At 39.3% G+C, this 18,688-nt stretch overlaps 2 protein-coding genes across 12 annotated transcripts in view; one reads left to right on the top strand and one right to left on the bottom strand.

Annotated features, from left to right (window-relative positions):
- The window catches only part of LOC134806059 (serine/threonine-protein kinase Doa), a 70,781-nt gene extending 60,213 nt beyond the window's left edge, over window positions 1–10,568 (top strand). For 8 of the 10 annotated variants that reach the window (XM_063779269.1, XM_063779271.1, XM_063779270.1 and 5 more), the window contains 10 exons: window positions 756–837; window positions 1,398–1,464; window positions 2,695–2,808; window positions 3,134–3,224; window positions 3,641–3,820; window positions 5,951–6,080; window positions 6,955–7,099; window positions 7,918–8,023; window positions 8,624–8,771; window positions 10,244–10,568. In XM_063779269.1, coding sequence (XP_063635339.1) covers window positions 756–837; window positions 1,398–1,464; window positions 2,695–2,808; window positions 3,134–3,224; window positions 3,641–3,820; window positions 5,951–6,080; window positions 6,955–7,099; window positions 7,918–8,023; window positions 8,624–8,771; window positions 10,244–10,320 — 1,140 coding nt within the window. In that variant the 3' untranslated portion in view covers window positions 10,321–10,568. Of the gene's footprint in view, window positions 1–755; window positions 838–1,397; window positions 1,465–2,694; window positions 2,809–3,133; window positions 3,225–3,640; window positions 3,821–5,950; window positions 6,081–6,954; window positions 7,100–7,917; window positions 8,024–8,623; window positions 8,772–9,539; window positions 9,571–10,243 lie in introns of all 10 variants that reach the window. The other 2 variants (XM_063779265.1, XM_063779264.1) reach the window with 2 other exon arrangements.
- A 2,107-nt stretch (window positions 10,569–12,675) lies between these two features.
- LOC134806044 (NADP-dependent malic enzyme-like) overlaps window positions 12,676–18,688 on the bottom strand; it is a 50,669-nt gene continuing 44,656 nt past the window's right edge. For both annotated transcript variants that reach the window (XM_063779249.1, XM_063779248.1), the window contains exons 9-12: window positions 18,239–18,381; window positions 17,131–17,304; window positions 16,528–16,651; window positions 12,676–13,453 (exon numbers count right to left, since the gene is read on the bottom strand). In XM_063779249.1, coding sequence (XP_063635319.1) covers window positions 13,320–13,453; window positions 16,528–16,651; window positions 17,131–17,304; window positions 18,239–18,381 — 575 coding nt within the window. In that variant the 3' untranslated portion in view covers window positions 12,676–13,319. The remainder of the gene's footprint in view (window positions 13,454–16,527; window positions 16,652–17,130; window positions 17,305–18,238; window positions 18,382–18,688) is intronic.

Below are 18,688 nucleotides of genomic sequence, written 5' to 3'. Positions count from 1 at the left end.
TATTAGACCATGGCACACATTATATATGTGGGTACTTAGTAAAGCATAAACTGAGGGTACACGATGAACATCGAGTCGTTATCAATCGCCAAAGTATAACCGTGCGTTGACATTGATTTAGTTTAAATATTAGTAAAATTATCAATGACTGCCATGATAGTGCATGTATTGTGCTTTTTTGTACGTTTTCTCAAGACTAACATGTCATTATTTTGCGTGAATATATTTTCGAAATCCAAAAGAAAAAGGTGCTACATAGATACGAGTGCTAGTGTTAGTATTGCAATGATGATTCTATTAGTGTAATTAGTGTTTTAACGTCAGGATACGGGTGGACACTTCCCCTATGTGACCTGTATGAGTGGTTATTATGAGAGCGAGATGAAAGTCAAGTGCGTATGTTGCGGTCCCACCCCGTCCCGGTCCGATCCCGTCGAGCGACGCGCGGCGGAGGCGGCAGCGCCGCATTCGCCCGCCGCGCATCGCTCGACACCGCTCCGCAGCGCCCACCGTCCGCCATCTAACAGCATGTACGACACACAATACCAATTGTCGCTTGTCTGACGGGCAACCGTTCCATTGTCTGATTGTTGGGTACAACACTACTCGGGTCGTGGCGATCGCGTGGCGCTCCTCGTGCTTGTGGCGTGGTGCGTGTGCGACGCGGTGTGACGGCGCGGCGCGATGCTGACGGCGCTGGCGGCGACTGCGGGCGACTCCTGGCGGCCTGGCGCGGCGGCGGCGTCCCTCTGCAGAGTTCCCGCGCGCGCTCCTCCGTCAAGGACGACAAGGACGGACACCTCGTCTACTGGCCCGGATATGTCATGGGAGCGAGATGTTCGTGTCCACAACATAACTTAACAAACTATATCTTTATTTTACACTACACATAAAATAATACTTTTTCAAAGACACTTAAAACTAACTAAAAATCTGGTGACAAATATTAATTTGTCGCGCATTTACATTCACACAACAGTTTGAATCAACATAAAAAAATTACACAGAACATCCACTTTTACAACAGGAATCAAGATTTTATAAAATCATTTGTTTCTTACTAGAACTTCAGTCAAGCTTTCCAGTTCAGTGTTTCCAGTTGAAAATGAAGACTTTAATTTTTTAATTTAAAATTTGATTACAAATAATATACATAAAAATAAAATTTAATACCATTATTGTAATGATATTTTATCGGAAGTCATGGTGGGGCTGTCAACATTGGTTTTAATCCTTTTTTAACCACATTGAAGTTAACAAGTTACAAGTCTTAAATATTGATGCTAATCATTCAAAGGGTAACTTGACAGTTTTATGGCTTAAAATATAATGTAAACTCCACCATGACTTTGTCACCGCTTCATTTAGCTAATTGCGTCTCCTTGGTTTCATTGCAGACAAAATCATCGACACGCTCGGTGAGGGCACGTTCGGCAAAGTGGTGGAGGTGAAAGATTTAGAAATGTAAGTATTATTTATATTGCTTCTGTTATTACATGTGACGTTTTCAACCAAAAGGTACCACATTGTCGGTTGTCGATAAGATTGATTTCAAATTGAATCTATATGGAAACAGCGCCTTATTGACAACCGACAATACCGTTTTGGTTGAGAATGGCACATATAGGTATATTATACCTCCAAATGTATTTGAAGAATTCAGGGGGAAAACGATTGCAGCCCATTTTTAACCGACTTCATAATACAATGCGATTTATACATTATTTACAGACTCCAAAAAAAGGAGGAAGTTATAAATTCGACCGCATTTTTTTTGTATGTATGTTACCTCATAACTCCGTCATTGGTGAACCGATTTGGAAAAATATTTTTATGTTTGAAAGTTTATAGTTCCAAGTTGGTCCCGTTTTTATCAAATCCCAGTTCTGATGATGGGGTCCATGAGGAATCCAGGGAACTCCTCGAATCGTATAGGCATACATATAGCGATTTTTGTGTTTTCATCAATAAAGCAAGTATTTACGTTCAGAAAAAGTTGACATTTAATTAAAAATTAAATGGAACTGCTGATGATGATCAAAACGGAACTCTTTAACGATGCATAGTTCACTTTGGCGATTTGTCCTCTTGGTTAAGTTTACTAAGCCAGTAAGATTTATAAAGAACATTTTTATCAAGGTTTAGTTTGATGATGGATTCTATGAGGGATTGAAGGAACTCCTCAAATCTTATAAGCATACATACAGCGATTTTTGTATTTTGATCAACAAACTAAGCATTTACAATTAAAAAGTGCCATTTGATAAAGTAGAACTCAAGTCGGTTTTACTTTTTTTTTTTATGATTAATTATTTTACTTGTAAAAGTCATATTTATCTCCTGGACTCTCTGAGGAACAATGAATAGTAACTATGGTATCCCAAAAAATCCCACTATGTAACAACTTGTAGACTGAACGGCTTGAGATTTTTACGTATCTTAAATTTCACCAAAAAACAAGACAATACCTGTATGGGAAGTTTTAAATGATCAATTACTTTCACGTATTTGTTTACAAGTCGGTTCCTACAATAAATCGTGCCGAATTAGAGCGATGACTAGCACTTTGAATGCCGGATGCTGAAACATTGTTTGGCAGTGTTGTGGTGTATTTCTATTTAGTTTTTGCTCTGAAAATTTTGCATGCAGCAACAATCGTAATCATAGATTAAGTAATTCTTTATATGATTTCAGGGAACACAGAATGGCTCTGAAGATAATTAAAAATGTAGAGAAGTACAGAGAGGCTGCGAAACTAGAGATAAACGTATTAGAAAAGTTAGCTGAAGTTGACCCAGACTGTAAAAAGTGAGTACACCTACGTTTTTTGAATAGTTTGCGAAACTACTATTTGATATCAAGGAGATTCGAATGTAACAATATTCGACCTTGCACGTTTATAAGCGAGATTATGGCTTCTGGTTGGCAGGTGGCCAATGAAGAACTTGGTGTCAACTCAAAACACAAAAATACCGTTTGCTCGCGCGTCATTTATTTCTAAATAGCGAACTTTTTGACAATAACTCTAGACTCGTACAGATTCTTGTCTCGCGCATAGACTTCATAATAATTGTTTGTATTTATACCCATGCAAATGCAAATGTACTAACGGAAATTGTTGTTTCTCTTTCAGCTTATGTGTGAAAATGTTAGACTGGTTCGAATACCACGGACACATGTGCATCGCATTTGAAATGCTCGGACAAAGCGTATTCGATTTTCTGGTGAGTTCTACCTTTCATTTTAATTAATCTCTTAAAGAAAAATAAGTAAAATCCATGCATTACACAATTATATAAAAGATACATCGTGAAAAGAAACTGGCGAATGCCGTCACGCTCCACATACCGTGCATTTTTGCTAAAATTTAATCTCGCATACTAAAGAACCGTAGCGTGTCAATTTATTGCCTAATTTACTTTCAGACATAGTCTGTCGCGGCGATAACGCCTTTTCTAATTGTCAGTTGTAAAGCTCATTAGAAAGCAACTTAAAGAGAGTGTCCTTTCTCCAGGCGTCTATAGTTTCTTTCGGACTTGTATATTTCGCTTGTAAAATGTTGAGTTTACTCATTCACCAAAACTAGTTAAACGTTGAGCGCGGATGATGTGTTTAACGTGTTACGTATATGGCGTTGCAGAAAGACAACAACTACCAGCCGTACCCGCTGGAGCAGGTGCGGCACATCGCGTACCAGCTGGTGTACTCCGTGCTGTTCCTGCACGACAACAAGCTCACGCACACCGACCTCAAGCCCGAGAACATCCTCTTCGTGGACTCCGACTACGAGGTGCTCAGTGTGTACGCTAGCTCTAAGAAGGTACGGACAAGCGCCTGAGGGACGGCTACCATGCACAATACTCATCGCGTTACATTACTCTTTATAACCTGGCGTGTACCTACGCGTGTTGTGAAAATTCACGTTAACAATAGGGTAAACGAGGAAAATTGTTGGCCATTATATGCCATTTATTTAAATGCTTTTCAAGGTAGTGTTTAGTTCAGACACTGCTGTTGGTAGATCAAACTGAAATGAAAACACGCCAGGATTTACGATGGTAAACAGTAATGACGATAGGAGATTTATTCGCAATTTATTAGGTGTTTTTGTTTATGATACCTTGTATATAACTGTACATTTCAATATTACACCTCTACATATACCTGATGACTCGAAATCTAATATTACTTTCGCGACTCATTGAGCGAATCCGTACGCCTCCGATGTTTGTCTCGCCCACTTACAGACTTAGGGCTGATTTAGACGGCGCGCGAACTCGCATGCGATTTTAGTTACATTGCGGACTATTGGTAACGTCCAATTTAACCGACCGATCAAAACCCGCAATGTAATGAAACTCGCATGCGAGTTCTCGCATAAATGAGCCCTTAGATACTGTGAGCTTATTAATATCACGAATTGGTTTCATTAATATTATCACTGTAACGTAACTCAAGATTGCATTGCTTTGGTTTCTGGTTTTCCCTAACATTGTTTTTCATAATAGGGTTCTCCATTCTTCATTATTATTATCAACTGTGTGGTCATATTTCCTGTTATGTTATGTATACATACTGCACCCTCGTCCCCGTTTGTATTCGGGCTGATAATATTAACACTAATGAGGAAAAATTGGTCCATTTAATCTTTGACTTTATGGAGTTGTGTTATTTTATTAACTACTAGTGACCCGCCCCGGCTTCGCACGGGTTAATAAATTATACACTTAAACCATCCTCAAGAATCACTCTACGAGGGTCGCACTGAAAGATTCGGGAATGGGACACTTAGAAATAACATAATAGAAAGAGGCATATAATTTATAAAAATGTAACTCTTTATAAAACTTTTAAGGTATATTCCATTTGGTTGTCATTTGTATTTAAGAATTACTGGCAATTTGAAAATTGTATGTCGAACATTATTTGAATTTTTGGCCAAGTGATTTTTCGGATCATATTTTTAAACGGTTTTCAATATGCCCTCAGCGAACAAATAAAAGTTACAATGGGCTTCTATTATTTTTTTATGAACTAGAGTTCATCGTACGCTCGTTTGCAGTTAAAATTAAATATGAAAGTCACTCATTCATTTTATCCCATGGGTGATCTTAAAGAAGCATGTGTCATTCCGAAGCGACGTCAAAAATTAAAATCGCATTTGTGCTGTTAATTAAAAAGACTGCCAAAAAAGTTGCATATCGGCAGATTTCGACATTCCTAAATATTGATATGACAACAGTAAAAAAATCTTTTATATATATATATATTGTAAAAAAAACTTCAATTCCGTTGGCTACTCCACGAATTTCATACAAAACCACTAAGGCCCCAAAATCGCCATACAAAAAGGACTTTGGGATTATGAGCCGTGTGCATTACAGAATGATTACTTTCAAAAGAAAATTTATATGCGTGGTCAGTTTGAGTTTAAGTATGCATTAAAATAAAGATTGACTGTCTAGATGCGATAGTTTTCTCTATTCCCGACATTTTCAGTGAGACCCTCGTATTGATAGGTGAAAACCGCATGAAAATCCGTTCAGTAGTCGCGGATATACAAACAGACAGACGCGGCGGGGGACTAAGGTTTAGTGATTGTAGTAATAAATTCGTCGGTATAGTGAAAAGTACCATTATTAACAAACATTTTTTTATTAAATACGACCTTATGACAACGAAATCTTTTCCCAAAAACAGATGAGAGGAGATGACTATGTATTATAATTTGTTGAGTTTATTTTACTCCGGTCAGAACCTGAACAACCTACTAGGCTAGGAGTACTAATGCCAAAATAGTAAAGTTCCTATTCGAGTTTGAACCGTAGATAATATTCGTCGAATCCAGTGAACGGGATAACGAAATCTGCATAATCAAAACGATGGCCCTAAGATAAGTAGGCATGGGCGACGGGTACGGTCGGTACAAGCTTGTGCGTTGCGGTTGCAGAAGCACGACCTGCGGCGTGTGAAGCGCAGCGACGTGCGGCTCATCGACTTCGGCAGCGCCACCTTCGACCACGAGCACCACTCCACCATCGTCTCCACCCGCCACTACCGAGCGCCCGAGGTCATACTAGGTAACTACCGATACTAATGCTTCATCAATACACTCTGCCCTTGATTCACCGAAGCTGACTGGAATGAAATATTAAATAAATTATAGATATCACGATTCGTAGACACGTACAGTTTGGAAAGCCAAAAAAGGAGGCGAGAAGAGTTGACCTTCAATAGAAAATTTGAATTACCTACGTGATTTTCGCGCCTTTTTCTACTGACAAGTGGGTTCGCCAGAGTATACGGACCATTTTGTCACATATTCTTTTAATTCACGTCAGCTTTGATGAGAATCAAATGTTCGACCTGTTCAATAAATGAGAGTATTTATGTAAATAAATGTACAAAAACAATTGATGGCGATTATTCAAGACGAGGTGATTATTGTGTCACTACGGCTATTTTTTTTTCCTATCAAACCACGGTAAAATGTCCATGATATAATCTCATGATACCATTCTAGATAAATGTAAGGGCATCATAATATTATTCAATATTATTATCTTGCGTTACATATGACCTTACATACTTTGACCTTAATTCTCATATCTACTTTTACTGCATTTCTAAACAGCCACTATCTGTTTATTTGCCTTATAATGTCTCATGTATGTAATATCAATGCTATTAGCGTGAACATGAATAACTACTAAAGCTATTTTCATTTCATGATTAAATTATACTGTATTCGGGCTTATATAATGACAAGTAATTTTAAATAATTGTGAGAATAATTCACACTGCAAATTTAATCTAATTTACCCTGATATTTCAGAAATATGTAGAAATGAAATATGTAGTGCAGAAGTGCAGATTTTTCCTACGCCTACGTTAACGTCTAAACAAAGGATAATATTATTTCAGTAAGTAATAAGTACATTTGTGATATTCCAGAATTAGGATGGTCGCAGCCGTGCGACGTGTGGTCGATCGGGTGCATCATGTTCGAGCTGCACCTCGGCATCACGCTGTTCCAGACACACGACAACCGCGAGCACCTCGCCATGATGGAGCGCATCCTCGGACCCATCCCCTACAGGTACCCTTCCACCTCATACTCCTACACTACACTCCACAGCACCACCACATCAGTAGGGAATGCTTCCGCTACTGAATTTGTATATCGAGGACCGGGCATTCCCGGTTCCAATAGTGTTTGTATTGAAAACTAAGACTAAGACCTTCTTTCTATCAATTTCGCGGTCTGCTAGCGCGTTGTCGCGTGGCTTTATTTTTCTTTGATATATGTCGGAATGGCGATTACTCCGCCGACAAGAGCTAGGCTCTTAAGAATAATGATGATGATGATGATGTCGGAATAAGACGACTCATTAATATTTGGGCAAATACGACAGCGGGTGTTGCTGGCATTTGACAATAATGAATAATACGCGGCTAACAATGATGATGATGATGCATTCCTGTTATCCCTCATTAGGGACATAGGGCTCGCAGAAGAATCGTCCATTTGTCACGATCTTCAGCGTCTACTTCCAGCTCTTTCTAGCGTCTAACAATAGGCATGATAATTCATACCTACTCCGTTTTCTGAAACAAAACACTATCTTATCTACAACTTGCCCGCGATCGGCCTCGTTTTATTAAAACACACTAGACAGGGCATTCCTTAATCCAGACTAATATTAGCATATAACTTGTTTGATTTGGTAACAATCTGGTATTTGATTTAAACGTTCACGATTATTAAACATTATCAAACTACACAACGGTACTTAATCGCGATTAAGTCCCGTTGTGTAGTTTGATAATCTGATATTTACTCACAGACGTTGCGAACATGACGTATTCTGTTTATTTCTTATTTTGTGTTACTGAACTGTAATTGTATATTTCCAGAATGGCGCGCAAAACGAGAACGAAATACTTTTACCACGGCAAATTAGACTGGGACGAAAAGTCATCAGCCGGCAGATACGTCAGAGAAAATTGCAAACCATTATTAGTAAGTAACCGTTCTGTCGCCCTTCATGCTCCACTGAAGTGCGCGCTCCACATAGAATGCGGCACGCATTGCGTACGTAAGACTTCCGTTACCCTTGACTGGTGCCCTGATTGCACGATTTCTAACATAAACAAAGTTAATTTAGATAAGCATCTGACTAAAGATAATCCGCTGTGTATGCATTGAGGTGTTTCTAACTGCCGACTACCTTCTGTTTAGTGCCAAATTAACTAGCTATTTCAATGCTACATCCGTCGGAGCAATTGGAAAATGCTCTATAAATATAATAAGTAAGTTAACCCTGGCCGTCGATTTGTACGATTTCTTTTTTCGACAAACCGACATCCCCATTACTTTCAGCATGTGTTTTAATGCGAATCGAAGTATGTAGTTAGACTACGACTTTTACTCGAGTTATGCGGCAATTACATAAGTCGGTAGCCACACGGAAACCTAAAGCTCCGGTGTGCGAACGGGACATAGCCGTGCACGTGATTAGCGCTGTCTGGCTCACACACCGGAGTGCTGTGTGGATCTGACCGATATACCCACCGCATTAGATGAACCTAGTAATGTAATGCCACCATTATGTTCCTGCAGAGGTACCAACAAAGCAACAGCGAGGAGCACCGGCAGCTGTTTGATCTCATCACGCGCATGCTGGAGTACGAGCCCAGCCAGCGCATCACGCTGCGCGAGGCGCTCAAGCATCCCTTCTTCAGCAAACTGCCCACACACCAGAAATTAGGTCCGTATACTAACTAGCGTAAACCGACTTGATCGACGACAAACAAAAAAAAGCAATTAGAAATTAACTTTATCGACCACCTACGATGTAGTACCCCTTGATGAACACCTGCAAACCTAAACAGCTGTGCGACAGAATTGCAAATGGTCTCATACAAGTTGATATGAGAGAACTTTATTTACACAATGATAGGCTCAACAAGATTGTTGACACATGTTTAGGTTGTAAACAGATCTTTAGTTCATGCGAATCTGACGTCAGCTGTGGTGAATAAATCTGGAATATGATGCGATAAAATAGGCGCTATGTATAAAGTGATTACCTCGCCTTTATTTTGTCTATTCTGTACTATGTTTGTGTTTTGTACAAAAAAGTGTCATTACACTCGGTATGACAGTAGTAATCGGGGCATAAATTTACGTTTTCAATCAAAAGGTACCACAATGTCGACGCTAGATTCGAATTACCATAATGACAACTTACAATTTTTTGTTTCAAATACAAATATTTCAAGTTGATGTTGGTCATAACATAATGTTAATGTACCTTTCACGTCATAGGTGCACTGCCATCGCCCAGTGGTGATTCACATTTGATAATCTAAATCATTAATTCAATGTACATAACAGTCACATTGTATTACAAAACAGTGATCTCATAATCAACATCGCTGTATAAGACACACTTAAGGCAGTCTGCTTCAAAGTATCTAAAGCTACTTTGAACAGATACGGTGTTATTATTATGATGTATGGTTTTTTGTTATAGGACACCAGTTTACAAGGCCATCATTCCTTAGGTCAGGCCTGTTTCACTTCTAGTTGCTTCTGAAGCTTCTTTATGTTTTCACGTAAACGGGTCATTCCTGAAAAATCTCATTCTCCTGGCCCTACCTATTCGCAAATTCCCAGGAGATGCCGCTTTATTAGCATCTCGTTTTTAGTGACCCGTGCCAAGTTCCATCTACAACCAAAATGCTGAGCTTCCGCTCTCCTGGAAATTTGCGAATATGTAGAGCCAGGGGAATGGGATTGCTGGTGAATGACCCAACCCATAGTGCGACATGATATTTTAAATGAATGTTTACAATGTGTTGTCAGTGTGCTCTTAATCTACTCGCTTCCGTATTTATATACCTGGTTGTTTTATGTTTAAGTATCATTTTAATACTTACAATACTATTTAAAGCTTCCGTTTCTTAACAAAAGAATTGTGAAAGATGTTCATTTCATTTTAAACAGTTTAATTCTGACACTATCATCACTATTTTTCTCGTTTCCGACTTAGGTAGTTTGATATTCTGTCTTTCCAAATTTCAATAACGTGGGTCGGAATGGGGTGTAGATTTTATTTAATGTCGCTCCGATATTAAATAATTGCACCTAGTGCTATAATGGACGAAGAGGGCCTATTTTCCCGATTACTTAATTTTTTATAGGCCACGTCTAGTAATTATTTGGTGCACGTTACAGGCAATGACCGGTCACGCGCCGGAGCCGGAGCCGGGTCGGCGGGGTCCCGGGAGCGCTCGCACTCGCTGTCGCGGTGAGGCCGCGGCCGCGGGGCCGGGAGGCCGCGAGGCCGGCGGGGACCCGCGAGCCGCGGCGAGGCCGGAGGCCGCGGGCCGACGCGCCTATGGAGCGCCCGCTCCAAACTTGTACATAGATCGTTATAATGAAGTGATAAGTGATCATTATTTTGTCGAACATTGTAATCTAGGTAATTTGTTGTGAATCGGTACTTCTCATTTGTATTTATAAATAATTATTCAAAATAAAGACTGTCGGTCTGAAATTACACATGCATTTTTACTGACGCGAGGTCGAGACAATTATGGTTATTAGACAGGCACACGGCTACCGAGTGTAATTTGTAGTTTTACTTGACCTCAAGTCCTTTTTTCTTTCGCCTATAAAGATCGGACCAAGCTCTGCACAAACTATAGCACCATAACATAACCGTCAGAATGCGTTACCAGAATTTAGAGGCACAAAACCTGGTGAAATAGTTTGTGGGAGACATATCTCCCTATTAACCTTTTCGACGCCGTGTCAAATACAAAAGCTGTCACCGAAGTGTCAAAACTGAAATTGAACTATGCATATGCACGTAGGTCTATGTTGCTCTGTGGTCTGTGGCCGATTAATCGGTCTTTGGCGTTGAAGCTGCGGTGCGGATATATCGATCATTGGCGTCCAAAAGGTTAACAATTGTTTTAGTGGTTTTAGTATTAACAAAGATAATAGATAGTAGATTGCGTTAATATTAATATTTAATAAGTTGACACATACCAGTGAAAGAAAAAGGATCAAAGTCAAATGGCATTCTAACAGTTTTATGTTCTGACGAAAGATGGCAGTAAATTTACAGTGGCTACATAATTTACTTTGACAATCCGTCTCTATACACTCTATTCTCTTTGGTATTAACCTAGCTTCATTAAATGTAAAAGATTGGCAAAATGTAACACAAATTCAAATTCGTTCATTCATCCTATGGACAACGGCACATTATGTACATTCAAATCCAACCTATCTATTTCAACTATCAAACCAGGAGCACGATATGGCCAGAGCACACATCAGGCGGCGTGTGCGTAGACGTGCGCGTGCGCTAAAACGTTGGAGCCGTAAGTACACGCATACGTCATGCAAGCGGTGTGCCGTCTTTCATAAGGACAAGGATCAAAAGTACATCAGGTCCTCCATTACGACACCCTCTGCTATAATAAGCACGTAACGTAACTACGTCGAAAATTTAAAGGGCCATATGTACCTATCTACTGTAGAACGTTCGATACACGTGCGAATAGGTAATTTACAACTCTTGATACCCTCTCAGGGTTCGTGTTGAGACTGTACTTAGCTTTAAGCTATAAATAAGCATCAAATGTACACATGAAACGCAGTAAAATATTTAACTTTGACTTAAAACACTCCCATCGGTCGTTGCGAATTTCATACTTGTATCGTAAACTAGTATGTTACAACGTGCACGTCTACGCATATGCATCCAGTGTAAGGCTCTTTAGTAATTAGTCCCCATCGGTAGGATATATATGTATATAAATATTCCATATCAAAAATACTCAAATATAATTTTGAATTTATAAATGAAAGATCGTGGAACATTTCTTAATTTTTATTATAAATACCTCGTTAATGCCGTGTAGCATCCACACAATCGTCTGCTTAGTTTTATCTCAGCGTATACACAGTTAAAAGGAACAGAGCTAAAACCTGAGCCATTATAAAATCTACCTCATATAAAAATATTATAAATCACAATTTAGATCCGGGTAACTTAAACATAACCACCAATTACAACTAATAGAAATCTTTGTTCGAAGATAGACCGACATAACCGTAAATATCATCGTCAAATGATGGAAAACTTTAAGTACATATATGTGACGTTATCTATGAAAAGGGACCTTATTGTCGATGGCGCTTACGCCATTATTGACGATGCTCCGATATAAATACAATACCGCGCGACAAGGTGCGGCGTAAGCGCCATCGACAATAAGGTCCCTTTTCATAGATAATGCCCCATATTATAAAAACAACGTCTGAAATGCATCAAACTGGAACTACTTGCGATATACTAAAACAATAAATACAAGGTTTAATTGAAAACATTTTTAGTTAGTTAGTGCAGTCTATGGTAGTTAATAAAATAATCATAGGTGTACACCTAAATAATTTCAACACAATTTTGTCTCTACACATCATCTACACATACACCAACAATAGTGTCATATATTATAAAATAAATAACGAGATACGAAATGATTTAAACACCGCCAAGAATATTTTGGAATGATAAATGTAACGATTACATAATATTCGCTGATTTCAGAAAAGGCATTTGTTAAGTATGTTGAACACTGACTCTGCTGGAGATAGAAGTGCCTTAACTATTTATTTATTTTGTTATCTTTTTTCTACAGTAACTGCAGTTCAGGGATAATTTAATTTACTTATATAATTTGTAGCAAAGCACTAACAATTTTCTCAAAAATGCCTACTCGGCACGTAAATGCACTTAACTTAAATTTTAACTTGTTTGAAAATTCATATTAAGTAGATATTTCTTCAAAAAATTTAAACTTAAGTTTATATAAATATATACGTTGCATCACAGATTGCAAACTGCTTTCATGCTTATTGTAGCTTGGGTCGGTAAGAAAGGTGTCCCATAGCACACATACATAGGTACCCTTAAAGTCGTTGTAATTAACAATTTATACCAATTTTACCACTGTTAATACATATCTGGAAAATCCGGAGTGATAATTTTATTGTACCAAGCTATGACATAAGCGACTTCAAGGTATACTGACAATAAATCACTAGTCACTAATTTACCTCCTAATTACGATCTTTATTATACTGAACTTTACGCGCAAAAGAAAGTTGCTCAGCACATTTGTACTACATCTGTACCACATTGAATTTACATACACACAGTGAACCTTGTGTAGTTAAATAGAAGGTTAGTTAGTGATTCGTGATCGCCGGGTTGGTGGTAGGCTGGTAGTATAGGTTAGACGACGTCGACGCGGGGCTCGCTGGGCCACGAGTACACGGGGGGCACGGCGTTGCCGTACCGCACGTCGTACATCTGCGCGCGGATGAACGCCTCCGTGTCCAGCGGCTGCGGCTGCACAGTCGCTTTGCCTGCGAATTAAAAAAATGTATATATTTAAAAAAAACATTGCCAGATCCAGAGGGAGGGGAAAGGCCGAAGGGTTCTTGGATGGTTTGTAATGTTTCTGGAACCTACCTACAAGACAAAGTGGAAGGAATAAACAAAGAAGGCAGAATAGTGAATGCAGGTATCATCAGATGTGAACAAAAAATAATTAAAAAAGATTCCAATCAATAATAAGGATGAAGTGCCCGTAAGTGCAATTAATTAGGAGCGCAAAAATAAATATTACTTATTATTTAATGGAACTGATAATATATATGTAGAAGTTACCTAACATAAGATAAGTTCGTTCAGGTAAAATAGGTACTAATATAACGTAAATAAATAGGACTTCCCACATGAATTCATGATATTTACACTTCGTACCTACGTAGAGTGAATCAGATGGGTTAATAAACGAGTTAAGTCTATTTCCATCTTTTTCCAAGATTTGGCAAGTATTTCGGAATTTTTCTATTTAAATTAGGAATGCCAATAATATTAATTGACGTCTGAATATAGAAAAACTGCAGACAAATTCATTACAAATCACAGATATGTTTTCTTTGGCCATTTATAATTGACATTTTGGCACGGTTTTGCGCCACGACAGATGTGTCCTCAAAACATAATTCGTCACGACGCCCCGAAAATAGACGTGACGTTGACCCTCCGCCGACGCGAGGTGGAATTAGAACAGGTGACTATACTACTAACTATTATTGTACAAAATAATCCTAGAAAGTTCTTAAAACGCTAAAACTAGAAGGCAAGATATCTATTCGAACTATTGGTGTAGGCATGGTATAATAATATACTCCGCCTGGTACTCTATTCCGAGATTCGCGTATGACCTAACTGACACGGGCCTACGTCATCATGCTGTTTACAGGTTCTCAAACTTTAAAATGTGGGAGAATTTTAACCAACGGTGAAAATTATTTTAACGGCATTAATTTTAAGTTATTCATGTAGAAACATAGTAAAATAAAACAAATCTAATGTATTAAATTAAACTTTATTTATCTATACAAGACAAACGTTTGAAAAACTAATTCACAGTTACACATTAATTACCAAGCTTACGACGTGAAAAGTTTGGAAAACACTGCGACTGCTGACACTGAGCGAGAAGGAAATAACAATTAACACGCGTTCGACAAGGATGACGGTCAGGGCATGAAGTTATCTAGATCCGAATTGTCAAATGTGACAGCGCTATCCTGTGTTGCCAGTAATGTAAACAGAATTACCCGAACGTCTGAAATTTCATTCGTGAATCGGAAGATATTGCTAACGAATAATTAAAAATGATGTAAGTAAGTATTATTGTAAAATTTAAGATAAAATACATATAAATGAAAATTATAATATTATAAAGAAATATTTTAACTTATTAACCATAGGTATAATGTACCCCTGTAACATGTTATGTTGAAATAAAGTGGCAATGTTATTGTGACGTAGGCCCGTGTCACTCTGGGAATAGAAGACCATGTTTTATTAGACCATGGGTGTAGGTATTCCCACTTGTGCCCGTCTGATAGAGCTTTTTAGCTTAGGTACCTAATAATCTAGTCTTTAGTTAAGCTAAAAGCTAGTCTAACCCTAGTTAAGTATCCAGAAATAAAATATACCTATTAAAAACTAGTGGCTCTGTGAGCTGTAGACCTCGCGAGCAGAGCTTGAAATAACATGGTGCTAAGAGCTTTAAATACACCGTGTTTTTTTTGATTTCCGTTAATTTCAAGGGTGCATTCCTGAGCTTAAATCAAGTAACTTTCTCAAAGACACCGATGTTCTAATTAAGTCCATTTCGGAGATAATCCATAATTTATTTTTTTACTATAAGGCCTCTACAAGCGTGTACACTTGCCTTAGGGCCGGCTTACATATTGATTAGTGTTTAGAATGAGTTCATACATTTGCTACTAAACTTAAGTACAATCTCGGTCGATTGATGTACGAAATGACATTGATATGTCACAGATTTCACTTGTTTAGTTGAGTTAAATGTAATGCCCGTGTTACAACAACGCTATATGCTACATTTAATTACTTTTTAAACAAAAAAAAAAACAAAAAAGAAAACAAAAAAAATGTTTTTTTTGAAAATTAACTATGCCATTTAGTTCTTATAAACGTACTTAACTATACCCCGAAGTTAACGGAATTCAATAAAAACACGGTGTATAGTAAATTAAAGAAAAACAATACGAAATTTATGTGTAAAAAAATACAAAAAGTTATAATATCCCAGCATACAATTACTGGGGATCGAACCCAGACCCTCTGTGCAAACAGAAAAAGCGAACGTTTACAAACTGAGCCAAATAGTTCTTAGATGGGTTGACGAAATTTAGCTACTCCTTCTCAAATTAAAATTAGTTAAAATTAAATATCTAAATACCGCCTAAACCAGCGATAATTTTTTTCTGCATTTTTTGCTATTAACTCTGTAAACATGTTTCAAAAAGAAAAAAGTCTTATGATATCGATACGACTATTTGTTTAGGCGCCAGGTATCACGACTCCGCCATTTTTAAAAAATTCCAAAAACCGGATTGACAAAAAAATTTTATTTAGTCATAAAATTCGGTCACAAAATTTCACGAGAATCGGTTAAGAATTGCGACCTGTAGAGGAGAACATCCGGACATACGAAAGCAAAATGCCCGAGTCAAAACGTAGACCTTCGCTTCGCTTCGGTCAATAATTGGGATCCGTTCGGCAACTTAAGGACCTAGTGGGTCGGAAAATTCTATACCTAACTAGAGTCAGACCAAGATAATAGCCGTAACGGACTATCGCACCGCACCGCGACCTTGGTGCGCCGCACCCAAAAGTGAGAGCGAGAAAGTGGTAGGTAAGTAGTCTGTTACGGCTTTAACTCTGCAGCGTTTTTATAGCACAGACGTGCAAGTGTTATTTTAAACGTCAAAGTTAATATAAGGCGTTATAAAAAGTATTTTTTATAGATTTTGGTGCTCTTTTGCACCACTTCAACTACAGCAGATTTTTACAAAACATTAATGTATAAATTATATGCAGTTCGACTCACCAGTCTTGTAGGCGCGCTCAACGATCTTCTTGGCGATCTTGACCGAGCAGTCTTGAATGGTCTCAAGCGGCGGGTACAGTCCGCCGTGCGCCAAGTCGTCGTCCGACACGATCTCCGCCAAGGACTGTAACATATTTGCTACATTACGACCAAGTACAGTCAGAGTAGACCTTCCGGCGATGCCAGTACTTGCCTAGCCAATTGTGTGACCAAGAAGGCTCACAATTTCACACATGGTTAGGACTGCAAAGGTGGTTTAATTGTTTTAATCTGTTATCAGACACCATTAATGCGTTGGATTTGTCGTCCTATTTATGCTCGGGAAAGGAGAACAGGCGGTCTAGCATAAGTTGCGTTCTCGCGCGCGAGTCCACACTTGAAGTCGCGCTAGATGTATGGAGTCGCGCGCGAGAATGCAACTCATGTTAGACCGACAGTCATAGGCACTAATTTGGATTATTTTTTCCTGTTCCTTAATACAAAAAAGGCCTAAATTAATCCCGTTTGGTACAATATAAAGAATTGGGATTATTTTCCCCAGTTACCAAATTTGAGTAACAAATGGAAGGACTAACTAAATGAATATAAATTAGAGTGATATACCTCGGCTGCCAGCAGCATGAAGTCCTCGCTGATGTCGATGAGGCCGGCGCAGATGATGCCGAGCGCCAGGCCGGGGAAGATGTAGGAGTTGTTGCCCTGCCCGGGCCGCAGCACGCGCCCGTCCTTGGCGCGGTACTCGGGGAACGGCGAGCCGGACGCGAAGATCGCGCGGTCCTGGTTACAACAAATGGTAAAGTTAAAAAAAAAATTGGCACCGAAGTCAGGCACCGAACGTCACCTCTGATAACCGCCCGGATACTTTTTAATCATTGTTAACAAAAAATACCTAACGATCCCACTTGACTTGAGGTTGAAATGGAACAGATCATCTCCCTTTTAAGTTATCAACCATTTGCGCCGTGTTAAATTGACGGGTGGTGTAAATAACAGATTCGTTTGTGTAAGTACCTCGCAAAACGGAGATATACTCGAAACGACGACCTCACTCGGAATTGTTCAAGACCGTCATCCGTTATAGGATCACCAATGTACAGTCAGCTGCAGAAAAAAGGTAGGTATGTACTAACTTCTATGCCTTTTTAGGTACCTATCTGTACAGTCAAGGTAGGTATTTAATATCGACACGGACAAAGTACCAAATATATATATGTACCTACTCGACCTTATTGCCTATACCTACAGATAGTGTGTACATATTTTTGGCACGTTGTCGTAAGTTTTCCAGCGGGAAGGCAAGGTAGATGTAAGCGGCTTCGACAGTGCACACGGCTTTGCTGGTGGGGTTGGACAGCGAGAACATGATCGGGTTGTCGTTTAGCTTGTTGCGCTAATGGAGCGGTCGGCAACAGGCGGCCCGCAAACCTCTCGCTTGCGGCCCGCGAGGCTCCCTGGCTATTTTGTATGTAATATTGACAAACGACAATGTCTGCTAAAGCCACAAATATTACCAAAGTGCGGCCCGCGTCGACTTCGTTAACTACTGTGGCCCTTGGCTGCTAAAAGGTTGCCGACCGCTGCGCTAATGGATGGCTGGCACTTCAGTTCCAACGTGATTTATTAACCCGTGGAGCGCCCTACACAGACACGTGTGCTGGTGCTGGAGTTCCATACTACGGTAATTCTGGGGCGCTCCAGGGGTTAAACTTACGCCGGTGTTGGAGTAAGCGGCTTCGGCAGTGCACTCGGCCTTGCTGGTGGGGTTGGACAGCGCGAAGATGACCGGCTTGTCGTTGAACTCGCCCATGCGCTGGAGGATGGCCGGCGTGAACGCTCCGCCAATCGCAGCCGCACCTAAGCACCATACAGTCGAATTAGGAATAGGTATTTAACACTTTAAAATACCTACGTTACTAATAAAATTTTCACAATGACCTTAATTTATGATGAAAATGTGAAGTCTACTCCCTGGACTGTCCACATCATAGGTGCACATCCACATCTATGTCAAAGGCAACTTTAGTCCTCTATGTGTTTTCAACGAGTAGGTAGGTATCTTTAGTAATGATGGAGCCAGAACAGCTACGCATAAATTTCTCAAGACCGATCCTGCGCAATTTTATTTTGTGATGGTGAGATGTGGTGAGTTCAACCTCGAGTC

Source organism: Cydia splendana, chromosome 2, assembly GCF_910591565.1.
Source record: "Cydia splendana chromosome 2, ilCydSple1.2, whole genome shotgun sequence".
NCBI classification, from domain to species: domain Eukaryota; kingdom Metazoa; phylum Arthropoda; class Insecta; order Lepidoptera; family Tortricidae; genus Cydia; species Cydia splendana.
This window is presented reverse-complemented; position numbering and strand designations above follow the sequence as displayed.